The 22,820-nt window shown below is 50.6% G+C and overlaps 1 protein-coding gene across 2 annotated transcripts in view; it reads left to right on the top strand.

The window, feature by feature from the left end:
• Positions 1-22,820, top strand: part of CFAP61 (cilia and flagella associated protein 61) — a 257,985-nt gene that overhangs the window by 71,053 nt on the left and 164,112 nt on the right. For both annotated transcript variants that reach the window (XR_004313074.1, XM_032461749.1), the window contains exons 10-13: positions 4,995-5,069; positions 8,983-9,161; positions 10,754-10,793; positions 13,353-13,492. Coding sequence is in view for 1 of the 2 variants with exons in the window: in XM_032461749.1 (XP_032317640.1) it covers positions 4,995-5,069; positions 8,983-9,161; positions 10,754-10,793; positions 13,353-13,492 (434 nt within the window). In the remaining variant the exon portion in view is untranslated. The remainder of the gene's footprint in view (positions 1-4,994; positions 5,070-8,982; positions 9,162-10,753; positions 10,794-13,352; positions 13,493-22,820) is intronic.

Here is a 22,820-nt window from a genome sequence, read left to right as displayed (position 1 = left end):
TCTTCCGTGCACTGGGCCCCGGAACACATCCCTGAGCCCAGGATCGAGGGCTGGTGCAGAGCCATCGCTTCCTGGACTCCAGCCCCCAATCTTGGGCACCACAATGTTCCCCTGCCCTTCAGCTCAACAAAGAAGATCTTGGGAAGAAGAAGAGGAGAGAAGACCTTGGTCACAAGACCAAGACACAGTCTTCGCCTGCAGGAGGGAAGAGGAAGGCCTTCTAACTCAGGGGTGAAAACGGGGGTGGAGAACATCCCAGAAGAGGGGACTGAGGGACCCCGGCACCTTTAAAGACAGCTGTAAGGCAGGGACTAGACTGAGGGGGTGGAGCTGAGGAAGGGAATTCATAAAAAGAGCTTCATGCTGGGGGTTCCTGCCTCTGGCAAAGATGGGGTGACAGAGCCTGGATGGACTGAAAAAAGCCAAAAAAAGGTCAAGATATGAAATAATAGTTTTTGAGACACTGCTCATCAGTTGACAAAGGAGAGCGATGTCCAGGAGATGGGAGAGGAGCCAGGGGGGCTTTCGAGTCATCATGACCTCCTGCCTGAGTGAGTTCCCACCACAGCACAGGGCAGGGGAACCGTGGGAGCCCAGAGGTACGTCCAGGGGGCTAACGCCACCAAGATTTGCAGGACAGAGTCCCAGGGAGGAGAGAGCTGCACAGAGAGGTGGTGGACACCAGCAGAGGGTCACTCTTGAGTATTTGGCTGAGTCCTGAGCAGCACATGCATGTGAGGAGACTCCTGTGGGTCGGGCTGAGGGAAGAACCTCCCAGAAGGATTAGCATCAGCAGTGCCCAGTGCTCATACGAGGCTGGGAAGACTGCCCACCCCGCCAGCCAGCCTGGGGAACCGGAGACTCCCCGGCGTTGGGGGAACACACAGGAGGGTCCTGGAGTAACCAGCTCTAGAGAGGGCGCTGCCTCAGGCCTGCCCAGCGCCTCTTTAGAGCAAGAACCGGAAAAACCAAACAGCTTCCAAGGATCTTGAGTCCCAGAACAAAGTTCAAGCATATTTGTCGAATACCAAGTTATCCAGTGCCCGGGTAGGTTCAATCACAATGTTTGGAATCCAACAGAAAATTACCAGGCACTCAAAAAACTGGGAATACACGACGCAAGAGGCGGACATAACTCAGTAATTGAAACTGACCCAAACCTGACGACGATGTGAGAATTAGTGGACAGAACATCCAGACAGTTACTATAACCAAGTAAGTTCCAAAGGCGGAGGCGAGGCCCAGGAGACAGAGGTGCGCACCCCGTTTTGCTGTGCTTGACTTTACTACACTTCACGGGGAGTGCACTTCCTACAGATTAAAGGCTTGTGGCAGCCCCGCTTTGTCAGATGACGGCTAGCTTTTTTTTTAAGCAATAAGGATTTTTAAATTAAGGTATGTACATTTTTAAAGACATAATGCTATCGCACACGTCATAGACTGCAGTATAGTGTAAACATAACTTCTATATGTACTGAGAAACCAAAAATTCACTTGCCTCGCTGTATTGTGATGCCTGCTTTATTTGCGGTGGTCTGGAGCTGACCCCGCAGTATCTCTGAGGTATGTCTGTAAAAACACCCCAAATAAAGCTTCTAGAGATAAAAACTACATGAGATGAACAATACACTGGAAGGATGAACCACGGATTAGACATTGCAGAAAAAGAGACTAGTGAAGCAGAAGTGAGAATTAAAAAAAAAAAACAACAGTGTATCAGTGAACTGTGGGATGACTTAAGTACTAATGTGTGTGCAACTGGAGTCTATAAAGAAGAGGAGAAAGAGGCTGAAACAGAAAACATATTTGAAGAAATAATGACTTAAAAATTCCAAATGTTACGAAAGCAAACACACAGACACAAGTTCAACCAGAAACAAGCCCAGGGAACAGGAGGAGACCCACACCGAAGCCCATCGTAATCAGACCACGGAAAACCAGTGATGGAAAGAAAATCTTAAAAGCAGCCAGAGGGAGAAAAAAAGACAAGCTGGGAACAGAGGAAGGACCAAAGATACAGGTGGTAGCAGATTTCTTGTTGGAAACAGTGCAAACAAGAAGACGCTGGAGTCACATCTTTGAAAAACTGGAAGAAAATAAACTATCATCCTGGAATTTTACATCCACTGAATATGTTTCAAACATAAAGGTGAAAGGAGGACCTTGCCTGCACGCAGGGGTGGGAGAGTTCCTTACCAGCAGGCCCATACGACAAGGAACGGGGAAGGCAGTCCTTTGGGTAGAAGGAAGACAATACCACATGGAAATCTGAATCCACACAGAGGGCTGGAGAGCACTGGAAATGGTAGCTGAAGGGGTAGATGTGTAAGATTTTCCCCTTACTTATATCTCCTTAAAAGATAATTGACTGCCTAAATACAGTGAAAGCATCAGACAAGAATAGCATGCAGACCAAGAGGGGGGAAATGCAAGAGTACTGTTTTAGGGTCCTTACGCCACACCTGAAGTGTTATTGCATCACCTGAAGATAGACTTAAAAATGATACTATATAAACTAAAAAGATACTGCAGTTACAAATCACATTCACAGAGTTATATATCTAATAAACCTGCAAAGAGGATAAAGTAGGAATGTAAAAATATACAATTAATCCAAAAGAAGGCAAAAAGAGAGGAAAAGGGGACTAAAGAACAGTCAGGACACACAGCCAACAGTAAGATGAGAGATTTAAGCCTGTAACCACGTCAATAATTATATTCAATGTAAAATGATCTAAATATCCCAATTAAAGAACGTGCAAAGCAGATGCAGAGTGGGGTACAAAGCAGGACTCAGTGACGTGTGGGTCACAGAAAGGCTCTCTGAGTATAAAGATACAATAGGTTCAAATGAAAAGGATGCAGATAGATGCACCATGTTAACACTGATCAAACGGAAGCCGGAGCAGCTTTACTCATTTCCGACAAAGTGGATTTCAGAACGGGGCGTAGTACCAGGGGTAACGGGGGTCTGGTGTTGAGGATTATGTCCTAGATATTTAGGGCCCTAATAGTAGGACTTCAAAACACATGAAGCAAAAATTGATAGAACGGCAAAGATGAATACACAAGTCAGCAACTGTATTTGGAGATTTCAACACCCCTCCCTTAATCATTGATAGAACAAGGAGACAGAAAATCGGTAAGAATACAGGAGATTGTAAGAACACTGTTGACCAATTTGACCTGATTGGCACTTACTAGAACACTGTGCCCAACAACAGCAGAATACACCTCCTTCCCACATGCACACGGAATATTTGCCAAGGGAGCTCATATTCCAAGCTGCAAAATAAGTCTCAATAAATTTAAAAGGATTCAATTCATCCAAAGTATGTTCTTTCCCGACAAAAGACATTAGAGGGAAACAAAACTACAAATCAGTAGCTCTCATGAACATTGATGGAAAAATTCTAATAAAATTTTTAGTAAATTGAACCAGTATATAAAAAGGACAATACATCATGACCGAGTAGGATTTATTCTGGAAATGCAAGATTGGTTTAACATAAGAAAATCAATGTAATTCACCATTTAGAATGTTAATTCTAAAAAAGAATACCTATATATTTATCTCATAAATGCAGGAAAGGCATTTGAAAATTTATAATCATTCCTTGTAAAAACTCCAGAAAGTTAGGTATAGAGAAGTTCTTCAGTTTGATAGAGGTTATTTTTTAAAAAACCTGTAGCTAACATAATCCTGAATGGTAAAATACTGAAAGCTTTTCCACCGAGATCAGAAACAAGACAAGTGAATGTCTGTTCTCACCATTTCCATTCAAAATTACTCTGGAGGTTCAAGCCAGTGAAAAAAGACAAGAAAAGGAGTGAGAGACATCCAGACTGGAAAGGAAGAATTAAAGCTGTGTTTTATTCACAGGTAACATAACTGTATGGAATCTGTAAAACAACTGTTAGAACTAATAAGTAATTTAGTAAATTGCCAAATATATAGAAAATTAATATGCAGAGCTCACTTTTATCTCTATATAATAGCAATGAACAATCAGAAATGGAAATAAATACCATTTACAAAAGTACAAATACACAAAATGTTTACATCTGACAAAAGATATTCAAGACCTCTATACCGAAAACTATGAAACATTTCTGAGAGAAATGAAATAAGACCTAAATGAATGGAGAGATTTCCCCTGCACATAGTTTCCAGGGCTCCAGATTGTCAAGTTGTCAATGGGTCAATGAAATCCAAGTCAAAATTTCAGGAGGAATTTTTATAGAAATTGAAAAATTGATTTCAAAATGCATATGCAAATGGAGAGGACCCAGCACAGCCGAAACAGCTTTGGAAAAAGAGCAAGATTATAGGACTCATGCTACTGACTTCAAGTTTATTATAAGGTTCCTGTAGCTGAGACAGCGTGGTGGTGATGTCAAGGCCAGCAAACAGATGAAAAGCACGGAGGGTCCAGGAACAGACTCAGCACGTAATCTCCAGTGACAAAGAGCAGACCTCCGGCTGCCTGTCGTTGGCAGAGTGGCACCAGGTGGCGGGAGGATGGGCACAGAGGAGCACAGGAGCTTTGGGGAGTGAGTCTTATGTTCATCATTTTTATTGTGGTGATGTTTTTATGGGTACGTACATAAGTCAAAACTTTTCAAAGGGTAAACAGTAAACTTTAAACATACACAGTTTACTGTGTCAATTACTCTTCAATAAAGCAGTTAAAAAAAAAAGTGCAGCTTTCGAATTACACAGAGGAGTGAGGACAGCGGAGGGACAGCTAACATCAGCAGAGAGCTGGGAGGTGCTAAGCCTGTCTCTCTCCACCTGTCCTTATTTTATCCCCAGGACAACCTTAAGAGGCAGGTGCTGCTCTCAGTCCCTTGGTACAGATGGGGACGCGGAGGCTCTGTCACTCTTCCAGGCCGCAGAGCAGCGGGGCCAGGACCTGAAAGCCAGCGCGCTCAGAGCACGGGCTCAGCCCCCGCGGGGGTTGACTCTCACGTCTTGCCTCTGTCGTTTGCAGGGAAGAATCACTAAAGATGCCGCAGCGGAGGAGGCTTTATCACCGGTCCCGAGTGGAAACACTGGCGAAGTGGAGGTGGGGCTTGTGAGGGCTGTCTGGAGGAGGGGGGGCAATGGCGGCCCCCACAAAGCTCACTCCTCCCCACCTGAGTCCCTGCGCCCTTGGCTCGCCAGGCCTCCCTGCCTCTCTCTCCCAGGGGAAGCCGCCTCCCCCCTCAGGGCATCCTCCGCAACGCCCCCCTCGGAGAACCCTCGCTGCACTGTGGCCGGCCCTTTGCCTGCGTCCCGTGCACGGCGCGCTCCTAGAAGAGGCACTTTCTACATGAGTTACTTGCCCACAATGTCAGTACATAGGGGTTTCCCCTTCTTCTCATCAGCTGGGGAGGAAACGTTCTGGCTGGCAAACATTTCTCCAGCTGTACGTAGCGAGCATTCGTGGACACACCTGTCTGCCTTATGTGTCATTCAGACGCATCTCAGGTCCCAGGAACTGCTCCCCCTGTCGCAGACAAAGACCAGGGCTGGTAGCCTTTGCCCGGGTGGCCATCCCTGGGGGACTTCCTCATCCCCGCCCACACCTTCCTGCGTGGCCCTTCGTCAAACCTGCTCTGTCCACGTCGGCGGGAGCGTACCTTCTGTTCCTGCCAGAAGCCTGAGGACTCAGGTGGAGAAGGGCGGGGCTCCGTGGGCCCTGCTGAGAGTGTTGAGCTTCTGCTAAGAAGCAGAGGAAGGCTCGGCAGGTTTTAAGCGGGAGGTTGGCACGAACAGACATTCTCGTCTCCGGTGAGGAGCACATTTCTGAGCCTGCTGGGGTCCCCGAGCACCTCCAGTTGGCTGTGTGTCAGCTCGGGAAATCTAGAGAACCCTTTGTGGCGGAGTGGGGCGCAGGCGGTTGTCAGCCCCGTGGCCTGGGACCGATTCGCTGAGCGCTAACCCCAGATGTTAGGTTCTGAGAGGGCCAGTCTACACAGAAGCCAGCTGGGGATTAAAAATCTCACTTCATGCTGGTTGAGGCTGATCTGGAGGCAAAGCTCAGCCCTGTCACGCAGACCGATGTCCTGTCCCTGCCCTGAGTTAAACGGGCGCCACGTCGGGAGGAGAGGAGAGCGCCTGGGGCCCGGAGCGGGGCGTGCTTCTGGGAAGAGCGTGCGCCAGGCGGGCACAGGGTCCGCTTTCTGAGCCTCACTCTAGCACGTGCTGCGGGTCCCCCACCGCCTCCCCCCGACTGCTCACCCCTCCGCACCCCAAGGACGAGGGCTTCAGTGCCTGGCCTTCCCCCGGGGCTGCGCCCGGGGCAGGTCGCCGTCCACGGGGCGGTCAGGGACTCAGCCCCCAGCTCCTCCACCTCTCGGGCGGGACAGCTCCCGGCGCGCTCCCCTGCACCTCCCCGCCGTCTAGGGGGGACTGACGAGGAGCCCGCTTGTTCAGCTCGCCACGTTAGTGACCTTCCCTTCCTCACCTCGCTTTCCCCATGCCTCTCGCAGAGTTTCCTGGCATCACTCTCCACACAGACTTAGCTCTGAGTTTGCTTCTGGGGAAACCACATCAGGCGCCCACCCCTCGTGTCCTGGGGAGGTGAGGGGGGTGCGCAGCAGAGGGGAGCAGCCTCTCCCCAGGATTTCTCAGAAGGAAATACTGCAGGGACCTAGACGAGGCTGTGGAGCGGGAACAGGTGGTCCACCCTGGGTTAGATGTGCTGGAACCCCAGAGGGAACCCGGGTCAGCAAGGAGGGTCGGTCTCTCATGTTTATCTCCTCTCCCTCCTGGGAGGAAGAAAACCCACTGAAATCATGACAGTAAAGGAATAAGGAGGGCACAAATCCACAAGACAACAAGGCTGGGAGAGGCAGTGCTGGAAGATGAGCACCGTAACGGTGCTTAGAATGAAGGAGCTCGATGGCGGCGTTTGCGCTGGCTTAGCACCGCTGGGGGAGGGGGAGGCAGGGTGTGGTTATGAGGGAGCCACTTCTCCGGGGACCTCGGGCTCCTGCGGAAGGCGGGGCAAGGACTGGGCTGAACCCAGGGCTGTGTGTGACAGCCTGCCGCTGAGCGTCAGGGACACGAGATTCCCTGTGGGGCACTTAGCTTGTCCGCTCCTCCCCAAATGAAACGACCAGATGACGGTTCTCTAGACAGATGGACCAGAACCAGCTCCGCATCCAGGTCCAGCCTGCAAGGCACGAGGCTGCGTGACGGGGAAAGACAAAGAAGTGGACTTCCCCTTTTCAGAGGGAGGACCCCTGCTCTCCTCCGGCCGCGTTCTCCTGGCAGAAGCCAGGCCTCTGTGCTCGTTTTTAATCACTGCTGTAACAAATTGCTACACTTTACTGGCTTAAAGCAACATAAATTTATTATCCCGCAGTTCTGGAGGTCAGAAGCCCCAAACAGGTCTTACTGTGCCAAGATGCAGGTGCAGAGAGGGTCCTATTCCTTCTGGAGCCTCTGGGGGAGAGTCCAGTCCTTGCCTTTGCCGGCTCCAGAAGACACCTGCTCTCCTCGGCATGTGGCCCCTTCCTCCATCTCCAGAGCTGGTAGCATCTTCCAGTCTCTCTCTGACTCAGACCCTCTTCCCTCCCTCTTGTAAGGACACTTCTGGTTTCATTCCCCCCCCCACCCTCAGACCATCCGAGATAATGTCCTTGCCTCGAAATCCTTCCTTAATGACGTCTGCAAAGTCCCCTTTGTCCTGTAAAGTGCATCCCCAGGTCCCGGGGCCTAGGCCGTGTGTGTTCTGGGGGCCCCTGGTCAGTGCCTGGTCACCCACCGGGTGCCCCACCTCACCAGTAGCTGTTGAGTTTTGCTACCCACCAGGCAGTGTTGATTTTAGGAAGCTTAAAATGCGCTCCATAAATAACAAGGCGGGAACCCTGAACGGAGGAGACAAGGAGAAGGCCTGGAGCTTGAGAAATGAGGGCAGGTGCTGCCCCAGGCAGGAAGCGCCAGGCTGGGTCAGAGGAGGGGGAGAGAGGACTTGGGGTCAGATGGAGCCTGCTTGTTTGGAAAAGAATATGGACAAACTCTTGGCAGCTCTGACAACGCACGGGGAAAAAAATCAGGGAAGCAAGCGTGCCAGAACCGAGTCCACAAACGAGAACGTGGTCGTAGCTCACTCCCCTACGGTGGCACCTGCGTATTTGTAATAATGTAAGTAGTTACTGATTTGGACCTGAATTGCGCTGTAATTACAGGGACGGCCGGGGGACAGGATACTGGGCAGGGGCGTGGAAGAGCGTCCCATCCGCCCACCAAGTTAGTGTCCAGGAGGGGGTTTCAAAACTAAGGAATTAAGACATCGCAGCATAAGAACAGATTCAGACACACAGAGGTAGACGCCTACAGAAATGGAGGAGTTGGAAGAGCTGGCCAGTAGGGGACGAGGGGCCCCTGTAGTGCTCATATAGTCATTTTGACTGTCTGCATGCATTACTTTGATTTCAGAGAACTCGGAGAGGGACCTCGGAGTGAGTCATTCCCCTCTTCGCTGAGCTGTATTCTCACCTCCTTAGATGGCCCTAAATGGGACTGGAAGGACTCAGCTCTGACTTTCCGCGTGACTACGGGCAGGGGGGCCTCCCCGGGGCTCCGCCTCACCAGCAAACCGCCTGAACAGTCCCCAGATCCAAAGATGCTTGTAGCACAACGTCACAAGGAAACCCCTTTTGGGGACGGAGAGATTTCGCTTATGGAATTAATAATTGTGTGTTAGTACCAGGCTCGAACCCCCACCCAGTGCTGCAGTTAACATACTGGTCCCGTATCAAAGGCCAACTGAAACCGTTTATTTTCTGACCTTTGCGTGAGAACTCGTTTCAGTCCTTACAAACGTTGATTGTCTCATGAAGAACGCGCCCTTGGGACCGCGGCAGCTCAGTTTGGTGTTTCAGGTGAGGCGGTGCCACCTGTCCCGGGAAGTGCGTCGTGGAGACACGGCAGCCGCTGGCCCGTAAGCTGTGCAAAGTGAACAGGTTCCTGCTCTTTCCTTGCTCTAGGACACAGGAGAGCTCAGCCAGGAGCACAGCACAGATGACGTGGGCTACTCGGTCAGCACCACGAGCTCAGCATCCGTGTCTCTGCCCGAGGAGACCGGCTCCTTCCGCCCCACCTACAGGGGAGCCTCGGCTGCCTTCTGTATCCAGCTCTTCTGTATCGACGAGAAGTACGAAGCGAGGCGAGTACTGGCCCCGGCGTGCCTGCCGCGTGAGACCGCCTGTGGCGTGACTCTCGCAGAGCTGGTGGTCCCAAGCCTGCCCCCCTCCCATATCTGGGGAGTTTTTTTAAAACCACAGATTCCTGGACCCCATTCCCAGGGATTGCAGTCCACGAAGTCTGGGTCAGGCCCACAGGACTGGGCTGCCCAGGTCCGGAAGGCCATCCCCTATTCGCCCTGTTCTCCTGAGCTTGCCTTTGGAGGGGACTTTGGGCTTAGGGTGCTGCTTGTCTGGAGTCTTTTAGTTGCAAGTAGTGGAAACTCCAGCTGAATCTGGCTTTGGAAAAGTGGCATGATTGTCTCTCGTCGTAACAAAGGGAACTCCAGCGGTAGGGCTGGTGTTCGCTGCGGCGTGGGTCAGGACTTGGAGAACCCTGTCGCGGACCAGGTGTCTCTCTCTTAGCCACCAGTTGCCCTCCTAGTTACCCTCCTAGTTACCTGCTGCCGGCCTGCCCTCAGAGGGGTGTCTCTGCCCGGGCCAAGAGAGCAGACACTGGGCTCGGGCCCTGCACCTGATCTGGACAGGAAGGCATCTGACTTGGGCCCAGCTGTCCAGCCAAAGCCTTCTTGGGACAAGATGGGCTGTGTGCTCACCCCTGAGCTGGTGGCTGGGCCGGGCCAGGCCACCATGAAGGCTTAGCCCCCTGTCTCCTGCTCCCCATGGAATCGGGGCTGGCGTTCCCCCGGAGGTCATCTGAGAGGGGGTGAACACCCCACGTTCAGTGCTCACTGCCCCCTGTCATCTGGGCGTGGACGCCTGCCCTCGAAGCATGGAGGCCACAGCCCCTTTGGGGTGCCCTTTACCCTGCCATCCTGTCCACAGAACAGTGGTGACGAGGAAAGGAGCGGCCCGTTTTGATAGACCAGAGGTTCTGGAGTGTCTGTTAGATGACTCAGAGCACTGCTGGACGCTCCCGTTTTAGTGGAGAAATCACATCCCCGGGCTCCTCGCCTGCCTTAGAACCACGCTTCACCTGCCCTTCTTCCCTCTTGAGTTCCCAGTTTCTTCTGAATTGAAATTCAACGGAAAGGCTGAGAAGGGAAATCTTTTTATTCTAACGACACTGTAGATACCTAAAAAGCCCATGAACCCTTACAGCTTTGTTGCGTATGTTTATTTTCCCGAGCTTTCTTATTTTCAAACAAAAATTCGACGACCCATTCTGGTTCATCTGTGGCTATGCGTCTGCAGCTGCTCAAAAGTCCTTTACAGATAAAAGAAAAAGCTCAGAGCGGCTTATAATGTGCCCCTATCTCTCCCCAGTTCTTCCGGAAAGGAAAGGAAGGATCACGTCCACCGAATGACTCTCCTGCTTTTCGGAGGTTTAGGGATTACTAATTGCTGTAATAGCACCTTCGGTTTTAGAAAAAATACCTCATTGCTGACGCGTGAAGCTAGTGCCTTCTGCGACCGGCTCACGTTCCGCTGGACGCAGACTCTGACGGCGGCCGGCTGATCCCCGCCGCGGCGGGAGAGCCGCCGGCCCGTTACACGTGCTCTGAGGCTGCCTCTGCTCGCAGGACAGTGACCGTTCTTATTGTCTTGTTTACAGGTCCCTGGACTTTATGAATTTTGTTTTCGGTCTTTTTCCTGTAAGTACACGCTGACTTTGGGTAATATAATTGGTTTTATAAGCTAGAAAAGTCATAGAAAAGTAAAACGCCATATTCACCGTCCAAACGTTTCGTATGCTGTGAATGTTGAGGTTTGAACCGCATCTCTGTTCTGAAAAAAAGGCTGAATGACATGTCATGAACTCTTAGATGTGGAAGATACTGTCACTTCTCATAGCTCTTCCGTCGTGCTATTTTAATAGCTTTCTTTCAGCGCGTAGCTTCCTTCAGAGGTTGCTTTACCAGTGTTGTCTTGGAATCAAAGCATTAACAGAAAGCTGGGGGCAGGTGGATCCGGCCGCGGTGGTGCTTTCTAGCTGGCGCCGGCTCACAGAATTTGGACGTTACCAGACTGCCTTTCTGAGGCAGGAAGGTGGGAACTTGTGGCTGGTCTCCCCGCTGGCCGTGCCGGGCGCCGGGTCTGACAGGGCGCGTGGGGCGGGGGGCTCCACCCACCACCCGAGGGGCGGTGAACGGCCCCAGGCACGCGTCCAAGTGCAAACAGGACTGTCCATCTCACGGTGTGGCGGCCTCCTCCTCATTTGTTTCGTGGTTGTCAAGGGATAGAGATTCCGGCCAACCTCTCATCACTTTATTGGAGACAAGAAAGTAGGGGAACAAGACAGTTGAGAACAGAATGGAGTTTTCTCATGACTCCCTCTGTGGCCGGCCTGTCAGCGAGGTCAGGTCAACACTGCGCTTCTTGGCTAATTGCAGGCAAAATACCTATTTCTTTTTCCTTGATGCTGTTTCAACTGAGGCAAAAACCAAGTATGGTTTGACTCTGTTGCCTGAAAGCTATGTGAGCCTAGATCACATTTCCTCATTTTGTTAAGATAATGAAGCCTTGCAATAATGCTTTCCATTGTTATTTTTTTAAATTAATTTTAAGGCATCTCGAAGCTTGTAAAGCTCTGTAGGTGACCCACGGGGGGGTTTGCAAAGCCAGCTTCCCTCGGAGAGGCCCCCATAAACATTCACCAAGTTTAATTCATTCCTACTTTAAAGTCCCCGTAAAAGCAGCTCTTCAAACTTGCAAAACCAGTGCTGGCTTTAGAGGGGTAAGAGACATGTTTCCTTTTTAGTTCTCTGTTGTTTCAGGATACAGGGAGACAGGAACCAAATGCTTCATTACTTCACCCTTAATCCTTCCTGTCCGAGTCGAAGCAACTCATTACAGACTCCTCCTCCCGGAGGAAGCTCAGCGGGACTTGGCACCCTGTCCTTTTATTTTCAGCTTGAGTATTTCAGCAACTTGACTCGAAGGTTCCCAGAAGGAGCTGTGTTACTTTGCTAGAAAGAAGGAAGATGAGGTCAAACAATGCTTCACTCCCTTGGGTCGCGCACGTGTCCCCAGCGTTTTGGATGAGCACGGGCAATGCCTTCACAGGGTTCAGGAGGAGGTGAGATTCCACAGGGACAAATTAGCTCTGGGAAGAGCAGGCTGCTCCTGCAGGCACCTGGCAGCGGGGCAGGGGGGGACGTGCGGAGCATAGCACTGTCCCGTAGACAACAAATTCCAGGTGTTCCAGCAGCTACGATTTAAAAAAAAAGTAAAAAGACACAGGTGAAGTCAGTTTTAGTAATATATTTTATTTCCTGCAATAGGTCCAAAAGGTTTAATCATTTCAGCCTGCAGTCAACATGAAACATTATTGAGATATTTTACTTCCCTTTTCTGAGCTTTTAAAATCCAGTGTGCATTTTACACTTACGGAACACCTCAGGACAAGAACTACAGGTCAGGAATTCTTGATCTGCGTTTAGACGTTGTAAAATTTGCCACTGAATGAGCAGATTCATAGACCCAAGTTGTTCCAAACACACATAAACCTTTTCCAGTCACTGCACTGAGTGTTTGTTTTTAAATTTACAAAATTAAAATGGAGTGAAATAAAGAATTTGGTTCCCCGGTCGCACTAGCCATGCTGCAGGTGCTCGGTGGCCAGACGTGGCTCCTGGCCACCCCGTCGGGCAGTGCAGACTTAGGGGGTCAGGACACGCAGGTCCTCCTGGGTCTGCTAACCAAATCCACTGCCCAGGTTAGACAGGCTCTTAGATCTCTTCACCCACGTGGTCGTGAAAAAACACGCAGACGTCCTTCCATGGGCAAGCGCAGGGTTTCAGAGCGGAAAAGGCCTGGAGCACTGCCCTCTCGTCCCGCCGAGGAGGGGGCCACGGCTGGGGCAGCGTCACTCAGCGAACCCAAGGCCTTGCACACTGTGCTGCTGCGCTCTCCTGGACGCGGTGCGTTTACAAGCAAACGTTTAAAGTCTGCTTAGTTTAAAAATCTGCTTCCACCGAAGAGCTGTGCCAGAGGGGCTGGCTGTTCACAGCTGTCGTCTGTCCAGGTTTCAGTCAGACACGCAGGTATTTTCCCCACACTCCTGCTGTCCCCCTGAATTTTATGATTACTTTCCAAATTATAGGACTCTGTCGCTTGAATACTCTCTCCTTTACACAGTACGCCTGTTTTCTTCTGTGTTTGGAGCAGGAGTTTGTTTAGTGATGGATGGTTTCTGGTCTCCCATCACGCAGGACAAGAACTTCTGTGTCATCTCCCTGCCGCACCTCACCCCCGAGTTTGTACTCATCCAGAACTTCGTGAAGGCGGTCCCCTTCAGCACCTGCACCCTGGAGCAGGACCTCTACATCTTCCACCGGGCCGGATTGCTCAAGTAAGTGGGCGCACGTTTGCCCAAACACAGTCCATGAAGTTAAAAAAAGGGAATGCAACAGGAGCTCCCGACCATCTCGGTTTAATTATTTATTTAAAAAACTGTCTTAGGGGCGGAGGGCTTGATCAGGTGATTGGGACCAGTACATTTAGGGAAAGAGTCATGGTGACAGGTTACTTGTCCAGTCAGATAACAAAGCAAAATCTGACTCCACAGTAATCAGAGCAGTGTCTGTTGCTGTGTTTCCACGGGTGGGACCAGGTAACGTGGGAACGAGGCTCACCGCAGACCCCAGCAGAGTCGGGACTGAGTGTGTGCGTGTGCGTGCACACAGGTCCGGACGGATGGACGTGGGTGACAACATTCGTGGGCAGAGGCAGGACTGTTCTGTAAGTGGTGGGACAAAGTGAAGACAGAAATGTTCTTCGTATCCTTCAGTAAAATAGGCTCCTGGGTGACGAGGGAGTTAGAAGCGAATATTGAAAATGTTAAAAATTAGACACTGTATCTGCAGTGATAGGTTCCATGCCAGGTTCTGAGAACGCAACAGTAAACAACACACAGACGTGTCCCCGGCCTTTCAAAGCTCATAAACACTCAGAAATGGAAGCCTGCAGCAGCAACGGGGGGTCCCAGCAAGGGGCACGTGGTGCTGTGGGTGGGCTTCACCGGAAGATTCAGCCCAGTCAGAGGGAGCTTTCCTGAGGAAGATGTTGGGTTTCAGACAAGGAGTGTGAGTGAAGATCGATCTTTACTATGTCTCAGGATGGGGAAAGCCTTTTTAGAACATGGAATTAAAAAGTTAAGATTTTTTAAAACTCTATGAGCCGTTCCTCAGAACCATTCTAATTTAATTAAAATGCAATTGACTAATGGAAGAATATTTTTAAACAAATATAGCAGACACAAGTTTGGTATATTTAATATATAAAGAGCTTTCATAAATCAACAAGACTGTTTGATACCAAATAGAAAAATTAGCCCTTCAAAATGGCCAGACTGTTTGCCAGAAGAATAAACACACACACACAAAATCAAAGGATATTAACACCAAGCGAAAAACAAACAAGCAAAAAAACCCAATGGATATTAAAAAAATCTTCAAAGTTATCATTCATTAGGGAAAAGAAACCAAAGCAAGAATACGATACCATTTTTGGTCAATTGGCAAGAATTAGAACACGGAAATACCCAATTCTAATGAGAAAAATGTAGCTCTTGTCAGAATGTAAATTGACATAAAATCCCAAAGGGCAGTTTGCCCAGAATGCTAAACTAGTTTATATCCTTTAACTCTTTAATTCCACCCCTGGACACTTGCTGCAGAGATGCAAACAAAAATTTACGTACAAGGATTAAGGAACACTGGAAATACTCTGAACGTCCAGTAGTAAGAGAGTATTTAAATACTTTGCGGTACCTGTATGAAGGCATCTATGTTTACAATTCATTTAAAGAATCTTTTTTTGTTCTATATATATTTTTTAATTGAAGTATCATTAGTTTACATTTAAAGAACATCTAATGATTGGAAAATGCTCAGAATGTAATGTTAGGGTCAAAAATCTATCCGTCTATAAAAGAGCATTTAAATATGACCAGAATTTCTAAAGGAGGAAGAACACGTGGATAAAATAAACTAAAAGGAGCCGTGCAGATGGCGGATGCTGTGATGTCCAGGCCCTTCATCCAGGACTGAAGAATGCATTTCCCAACTGCGGGTTGTGCGGAGCCCACAGCTCGAAGCTGGGTCCCCTCAAGACCCTGCCCTTGACTGAAGGGAGGGGCTTTCCCCGAGGTCCACCCTCCCACGAGGTCTGCCCTCCCAGGGCAGCCTGCATCTGGTGACCAGTCGGTGTGGGGGAGGGGAGGAATAACAGCACACAGGGCCAGCATCTCTGCTTCCGAGGGGCACCCCTGAAGGGTCTTCCCAGGACAGGACCCCCGAAGTGTCCGCTGGGCATTTGTTGTGACCCCCTTGCTTGCAGCCCACCTGCCCCCTCTGCCCTGTCCTGCTCTGCCACTCCCCACAGGTGTGTGACACCAGAGGTGGCCCACGGTGGCCACAGGGTGGTAGGGCGAGCTTCCTGGGTGATTTTGAATTTCCTTCCTCACGTCGCCTAAATCTTGGAATGTTCCTACACCAGCCTTGAATATGGCAAGCGGTCGAAACCCGTCAAATTGGCTCAAGTCACATGGGTTTATTACTACTCAGCAAAGGGAGGACTCCGAGGGCAATGCTGGTCTCACACGGACTCACTAGCCCGGTGGGACCTGTCTCTGCCCAGCTGACCTCTTCTCAGACACAGCGGTTGCAGAATGGGCGAGGTGGTGCCAGATCCTTCGTCACTTAAGTCCAACAGGAAAAGAGTGGTGGGTGGGCTTCTTTTCAGAGGCCCCAGCACAAGTCTCATTGCATCTCATTGGCTCAGATGGGTCCCGTGCGTCCCTCGAACCTGGCACTGGCCCAGAGGCTCCTGACTGGCATCACTCAGGTCTGGCCCCAAAGCACAGGGGCTGGGTCGGGGAGGGGTGCCCCGCCAGACACACATCTGGGGACATTGCTGGAGAAGCGGGCGGCTGAGCTGCTTCCCACAGCGCTGTCTCAGGACGGGACCCCCTCGATCAACAGAAAGCGCAGTGTGTGGGAGGAATGTCAGTGCCTTCTATTTCCTGTGATTTCACTTCTCCAAGCTGTCTGATACGTCCCGTCTCTTTCTTACAAAACATGACAGAGCTCGCCGCACTGCACTTCAAACGGGTGCACTTCAGTGTGTGCAGACGAGGCCTCAGCACAGGGGCAGCAAAGCTCACGACGAGGGGTGAGCGGAGGGGTTTCAGGAAGCTCGCTGTGTAACTGACAGGCCAGCCTCTCAAGTGGACTCTGAGGGACGTTCTGAATGATCACTTTGTAGTTGGGGGACGCTTAAATGAATGCTGGCATATTCGTTCAGCACATTATTACACAGATTTCGGAAAAATCAAAGCAGATCTGCGTGTCCTGTGCGGAATGGCGTCTAGCACGGTGAGAAGCACAAGGGGTCAGACGTGACAGTAACGACACCCCCCGTTTAGGGGAGGTTTCTAGTGTTCCTGAGCACTTTCTTAATCACTTTTTAAAATTCATTTTGAAAATTTTTTATGTGAAGTATAGTTGATGCACAGTGCTGTGTTAGTTTCTGGCGTGCGGCACAGTGACCCAGTTACACACTTTGTATGTATATTATTTTTCATTAGAGGTTATCACAAGTTAGTGAATCTAGTTCCCTGTGCTGCACAGTAGGACCTTGCTGTTTGTTTGTTCTGTGCACTGTAGTTTGTATCTGCTAATCCCAAACTCCCAACTTACCCCTCCCCGCCTTTCCCCTTTGGTGACCGTAAGTTTGTTTTCTGTGTCTGTGAGTCTTGATCACTTTCCGTGTGTCATTACGCACAGTGACTTTATTAGCTAGGTACCATGGTTATTAACCCCATTTACAGGTAAGGAAACTGAGACTCAGAGAGGTTAAGTAGCTAGTCCAAGTGCACACAGCAGGAAGTAGCAGAGCTGGAACTGGAACTGAGGCGGCCTAATTGCCTCACACGTTGCTCACTGGTCATATCTCTACTGTGTTTTCAGCATAAAGCTTTGTAACGCAGAGACCCTGAGCCAGCGTGGAAGTTCAGCCTCTGCCACAAGGGGGTCCAGACAGGCGCAGGAGGTCTAAGGAGAGTCACAGCTTCCCCCCCGAAGTTGTTCAGGGACCCAGGCTCCTTCCCTCATTGCTCCCCCATCGCATAGAGCAAGGGTCTCACCTGCCGTCTGCACGGGGAGTTGGGGGTCTGTGAATCTGGCTGGGAAGAAACACTACACCTTATGTTACTAACCTCTGATCGAAATTCAGTGTGTCCGTCCTCCGTGAACAGAGGCAGCGGCCTCAGAAGTGCCGGCAGAGCTGTGGCGGTGGCCAGGGGCAATCCGCGGCTTTTCATGTCACGTGACGGTTGTTGCAAGTGTCCCGAGATCCAGATGCTCGTCCGACTTTGAAATGTCCTTAAATTATTCTCAACCAGGACTTTTTACCTGATGGCGTTAATGAGGAGGCACAGATGTTACCAAAACACACATTTTTTTAAATGTTTCAGTAACTATATTTCAACATAATTTGTTGTCTTTTATTTGACACGTTGAAAAGCGTCAGTCTGAGGAGGGGACCCCAGCATCACCAGACCCCAGCATCAGAGGGGCCCAGGGCGCAGAAAGGATTAGCCCGCCGTCCACATGGCCTCCTTTCCTCCTTGTGCTGTGAGCTGGCTCAGAGCACCCGAGCCACATTTCAGCCCACAGGGGGTGGGTGCAAAGAGAAATGGAGGGGATGACTTTCCCCTTGCAGAAGCCACGTCATTCCTGTCCATCGTCTGGGCTCAGGGAGTCGGTTGGATGGCCCTGCCTCGCTGCAGGGGAGGCTGGGGGACAAGCCCCTGGAAGGCCAGGTGTGCACCCAGCAAAAGCTCAGCTGATTCAGTCATTGAGATGACACAGGGAAAGGGAAACTGTGGGACCGTCACATCCCGTGTTTGTCTCGCACATGTGCAGATGCTGTAGAAAGGCACACACAACGTTACCAACCTCACGTGCCTTTGGGGAGCAGGGCCGGGAGGCTGTGGTATAGGTGGAGACTTACTTTGTGTTTTATGTCTGTTGGTTCTGTTTGATTTTTTTTTTCATGAACAAACTTTATTTTTTAGAGCAGTCTTAGATTCACAGCAAAATTGAGCAGAAAGTGCGGAGGGTTTTGACACCCGCCTTCCCCGCCCCCCACCCCCGAGCTGCACGGCTGTTCCCTTCGACGGACCCGCAGTGACTCAACGTGAGCCGCCGTTTCCGCGCTCACGTTAGAGTTCCTTCTCCTCCTGTGCGTTCTGCGGGTTTGGACAAATGTGTACGGCGTGCCCAGCGTGACAGAGTCACACAGGGCAGTTTCTCAGAATCCTCTGCGCGCCACACTCAAACCTCTCTCCTTCCCCACAAGCTCTGGCAGCCGACTGCTGCTTTTTGTTGTTTTGCTTTTTTTGGTGGGTGGAGGTAATTAGGTTCATCCATTCATTTATTCATTTTGACGGCAGCACTGGGAATTGAACCCAGGGCTTCGCGCTGCTGAGCACGTGCTCTGCCACCCTCCCCCTTGACCACTGACCTTTCTCCTGTCTACGTAGTTTTGCCTTTTCTAGAATGTCTTACAGCTGAAACCATACAGTACGTGGCCTTTGCAGGTTGGCTTCTTTCACTGAGGAAGCAGCATTTTAAAGTTCCTCCGCGTCTTCTCATTACTTGACAGCTTGTTTCTTTTTAGCACGGAATAATATTCCACTGTCTGGTTGTACCAGGGTTTATTTATCCGTTCTGCTACTGAAGGACAGCTCGGTGGCCCCCAGGTTTTGGCAATTATGAGTAAGTCTGCTGTCAACATCTGTGTGCAGGTTTCTACATGGACGTTAAGTTTTCAACCCATTTGGCTGTGCACCAAGGAACTCAGTTTTAATATTTAGTTCTGTAAGGGAGAGCCAAACTCTCTTCCAGAACCCTGTACCATTTTGCAGCTCCCCAGTGATGACTGAGAATCTCCCTTTTCTTTGCATCCTCCCGGGCACTTGTCAGTGCATCGAGTTTTCACCATCCTGATGGGCGCGGAGGGGCACCGCGTTTGAATCTGCAGTTCCGTGATGACGTATGGCTTGGAACATGTTTTCATCTGCTCTTTGCCATCTGTGTATCGACTTTGGTGAGGCGTCTGTTCAGATCTTCCGCCCCTTTGTAACAGTGGGTTGTTCATTTCTGTTTGATTTTTTTTAAAAAAGAAAATCCTGGGCATGCGTTACTTCCATAATAGAAGGTGTGGTTAATTTTGTATTACTGAGATTTTACATTTTTATCGTGACTCAAGCAGAGTCTTTATTCAAATCTTTGCGCTCGCTGCTTTCTTCAGTAGTGTGTATCAATGGCATTTCCTTATGACTCGGGTCCTCCTGAGCAGGGGGCCGGGGATGGGGAGTGGGCCACGGGTCTGGCTGTGGAGTGGCCTCGTTCTCAGCGGCTTAATTACCTACATCACAGTCATACCCTTTCCTGCACACTCTCTCTTTTTCACTATGAACATGTGTGGCTTTTAATAAAAATTAAATTTAAATTTTTAAAACGATGAGACTTTCAACACTTGCTTGGCAGTTAGCCCTGGTGGCAGCAGGGCCCTGGTTTTTCATCTGGAACCACCTGCAGCATCAGTTTCCTTTTTTCTTTCTTTTTTTAAAAATCACGTACGTATAAAGTTGGAGCAGATCACGTACACCTGGGTTCTTTTCTGAAAAACCGAAGATCCACAAGCTGAAGTAGCTTCCCTGCCTTTGGAAAACCACGGTCTTTGTCCGTGTTCCCATCTGAGCCCTTGTCAGGAACCGTCCTTTGTTCCTCTGAGTTTCGTCACCAACCCAGCCACCACTGGCCACCCGGTTGCCGGCACATCCAGTCCCGTAGCTCCTCTGCGCTGTCACTCTTGTTCCCGCCCCGTGTCCCCTCGGCATCTGTGCCTGGTCGTGAGGGAAGACGGCCCTCAAAACCCACGTCTGGGACGTCTCTCTTGTGCACGTGGCCGTGGGCTGCTGTTTTCCAGAGAAAGCTTAGATCTCTAATTCCTTACTTTAAATTCTTTTTTTTTTTTTTTTCCTGTTTTGCAAGTTTATTGGATCATCTTGACACAGAATCATTCCAGCAGCGTGAGATGTCTCTCCTTTATACGGGAACGTTGATAGCAAGTGAATTCTGATAAACTCACCATGCAATTTCGAGATTCTAGAATCACAGCCCAGGAGTCCGGAGCAGGCCCCTCTGCACGCACTGGCGTCTCTTCAGACCACGTCGATGTCTCGCCTTTCCCTTACGCTCTGTTCGAAACTCAGAGAGCTTTTAAAATGCTGGGAGTGGTAGTTTTGCCTGGAGGACTGTGCGGCCGAGAAGGGACAGTGGTCTCCAGACCCGCCGTCTTCCCTCTGCTCCTTTAAAGCCTCGGGCCCGGGGCCCCTGCAGGCAGGGGGAGAGGGTCGGGGCCCGCTGACCCGGAGATGTTCCTACAAAAACGTGGGGGAAGGATGAACCCACACCCTTCCTTCCCAGAGGTTCCTGTATTTTTTTTAAGTGATTTGTGTCAAGCGATGGCTTTGGAGGGAGTTCCTGTCTCACAAAATGAAGCTCAGAAATGTGAGTCTGGAGCCACCTTGGAGACCAGCCATCCCCTGGGGTGGCATCGGTTTTGCCCAGGGTGAGGGGTGCTGCCTTCCCGGGGCTTCCACATCTGCCCGCGTCTCCCCACCGTGTTTTCAGAAAGTCCCCAGATGTTGTCATTATCAGTCCCCCACACGGACAGCCGGGGGCACCCGAGGTCCTTTGCGGTGAGGCTCTGGGACTCGCTCTCCTGTCTTGTGGGGCCCACATTCGGCCTTTAGTCGGGAAGGCCTTGCAAGGGTTTGGCCCTGATGTCAGGGAAGACCATCGGGGTGGCTGGTAGCCCCACAAGGCCATCACGGACCTGGCATTTGTCCCCTGCCCCAGGGGACCCATCCTCGTCCTTACTCAGGGAGAGTTCTGTATTTCCTTTTTCTTTCCTTTTCTTTTCCTTTTTCCCTCCTTTTTTTTAGTCTTTAGTTTAAGTGTAGTCAGTTTACAACGCTGTGTCAGTTTCTGGTGTGCAGCACACGCTTCAGCCACGCGCGTACATACACATACTCACTTCACATTCTTTGTGCGCTGCAGGCTATTGCAGGGTGTTGAATGCAGCTCCCTGGGCTGCACAGTAGGACCCGGTTGTCTATCTGTGTTATATATGGTAGTGCGTCTACAAATCCCATTTTACACCCCCTGCCCCCCAGAACTCTGTATTCCGCAGCTGCCCGGCTCCACTCCCAGTGCCGTCCGTTGGTCAGTGTGGCCGAAATGCAGGTAAGAGCCCCGCCACCGCCTTCTGAGTCTGTCTGTCTGGGAGTCTGGGTTGTCCCCACTTGACTTAAAGCTTGAGAAGCCTTTTTATGAGTAAATCACTGGGTAGAAAAGAACTGTGATTTTCTCTCTGCTCCAAATACAGATTTTCTGTAACCACATAAGCCACGGTGACTTTAAGCCCTTTGTTATCTGGTAATTTGGGGGTTCTGTTGAGGTATTAAGTCCCCTCTGTGCTGCATAAATAGACCCCTGGGCTGGATTTTATAAGAATATTTGAGCAATGACAGTCGTATGGATTTTTAGCTACTTATTCCAAGTAACGCTTTAATTTCTCTTATCTCTAATTCTTTTTTTCAATCAAGTGTAGCTGACTTACGCCATCATGTTAGTCTCAGGTGTACAACATAGCGATTCGCTATTTTTATAGATTATACTCCAGATAAAGTTACAAAGTACTGACTGTTCCCTGTGCCGGGCGCTACATCAAATTCTTCTCTTGTCATAAACACCCCGCTCACACCCTGTGTTCTGCCAAAACCATCTTTTTAAAGCTCGGAACTTAGGTGATCAGTGGGAAGGGTTTCAGCTGGACGAGAAGAAAACCCAGCTCGAAGTGGCTTCAGCCACAGGGCGTGTGTCTATTGGCTCACACAGCTGGGAGGGTTGGAAGCGGGCAGCGCTTTGGGGTCCGAGTCTTCGGGGTCCTGGTCTCTTTCCTTGTCCGCCCTGCTTCCCCCACGTGAGCGCCAGCCTGGGGTCAGCGTCCCTCACGGGGGCACAGTGGGTGCTGCGGGCTGGTGACACCTGTGACCCCTGGGAGGGGGTGGTGGCTGGAGGTGGCTCCCTCCCCCACAGGCCCCCGCCCGCTTCCCTCCGTCACCTGATGCGTGGTATTGACCGTGTAGTCTGTGCCGGCCCCTGGGCCAGCAGAAGTGACCCGGACAGACCCAACGCCTCGCCCTGGTGGGGCCTGCATTCCAGGCAGAGGAGAAGGACGTAAGGAGAGGGAAGAGAGTGTCTATCGTGTGTAAGTGACGAGGCCCCCGCGGGTGAGCAATGCCGGAGGCGGGCGTGGAGTGGGGCGCCACGGGGGCACAGCCAGGCACGGCCCCCTGCCCCTCCTTTTCACGCCTGACTCTTAAATACCTTGTGTTCTTCCATTTTCTGCATCACTTGTCCTGACTTTTGGGATGGATTGTTCTTGCTCTGAAGTTTGGTCACTTTAAATTTCATGACCTCATGTCCTGCTCCTCCGCCCAGGCTCGTTCCTCTCCCCTTGGGAAATCACATTTGTGTCTGTCACCTGCCTTCCGGCTGCGCGGGTGAGCCCGGGGACAGATCGTTCATGCGCTTGTCAGC

Source organism: Camelus ferus, chromosome 19 (genome assembly GCF_009834535.1).
Source record: "Camelus ferus isolate YT-003-E chromosome 19, BCGSAC_Cfer_1.0, whole genome shotgun sequence".
In the NCBI taxonomy this organism is placed as follows: domain Eukaryota; kingdom Metazoa; phylum Chordata; class Mammalia; order Artiodactyla; family Camelidae; genus Camelus; species Camelus ferus.
The sequence above is the reverse complement of the archived record's forward strand: the minus strand, read 5'-3'. Positions and strand labels throughout refer to the sequence as shown.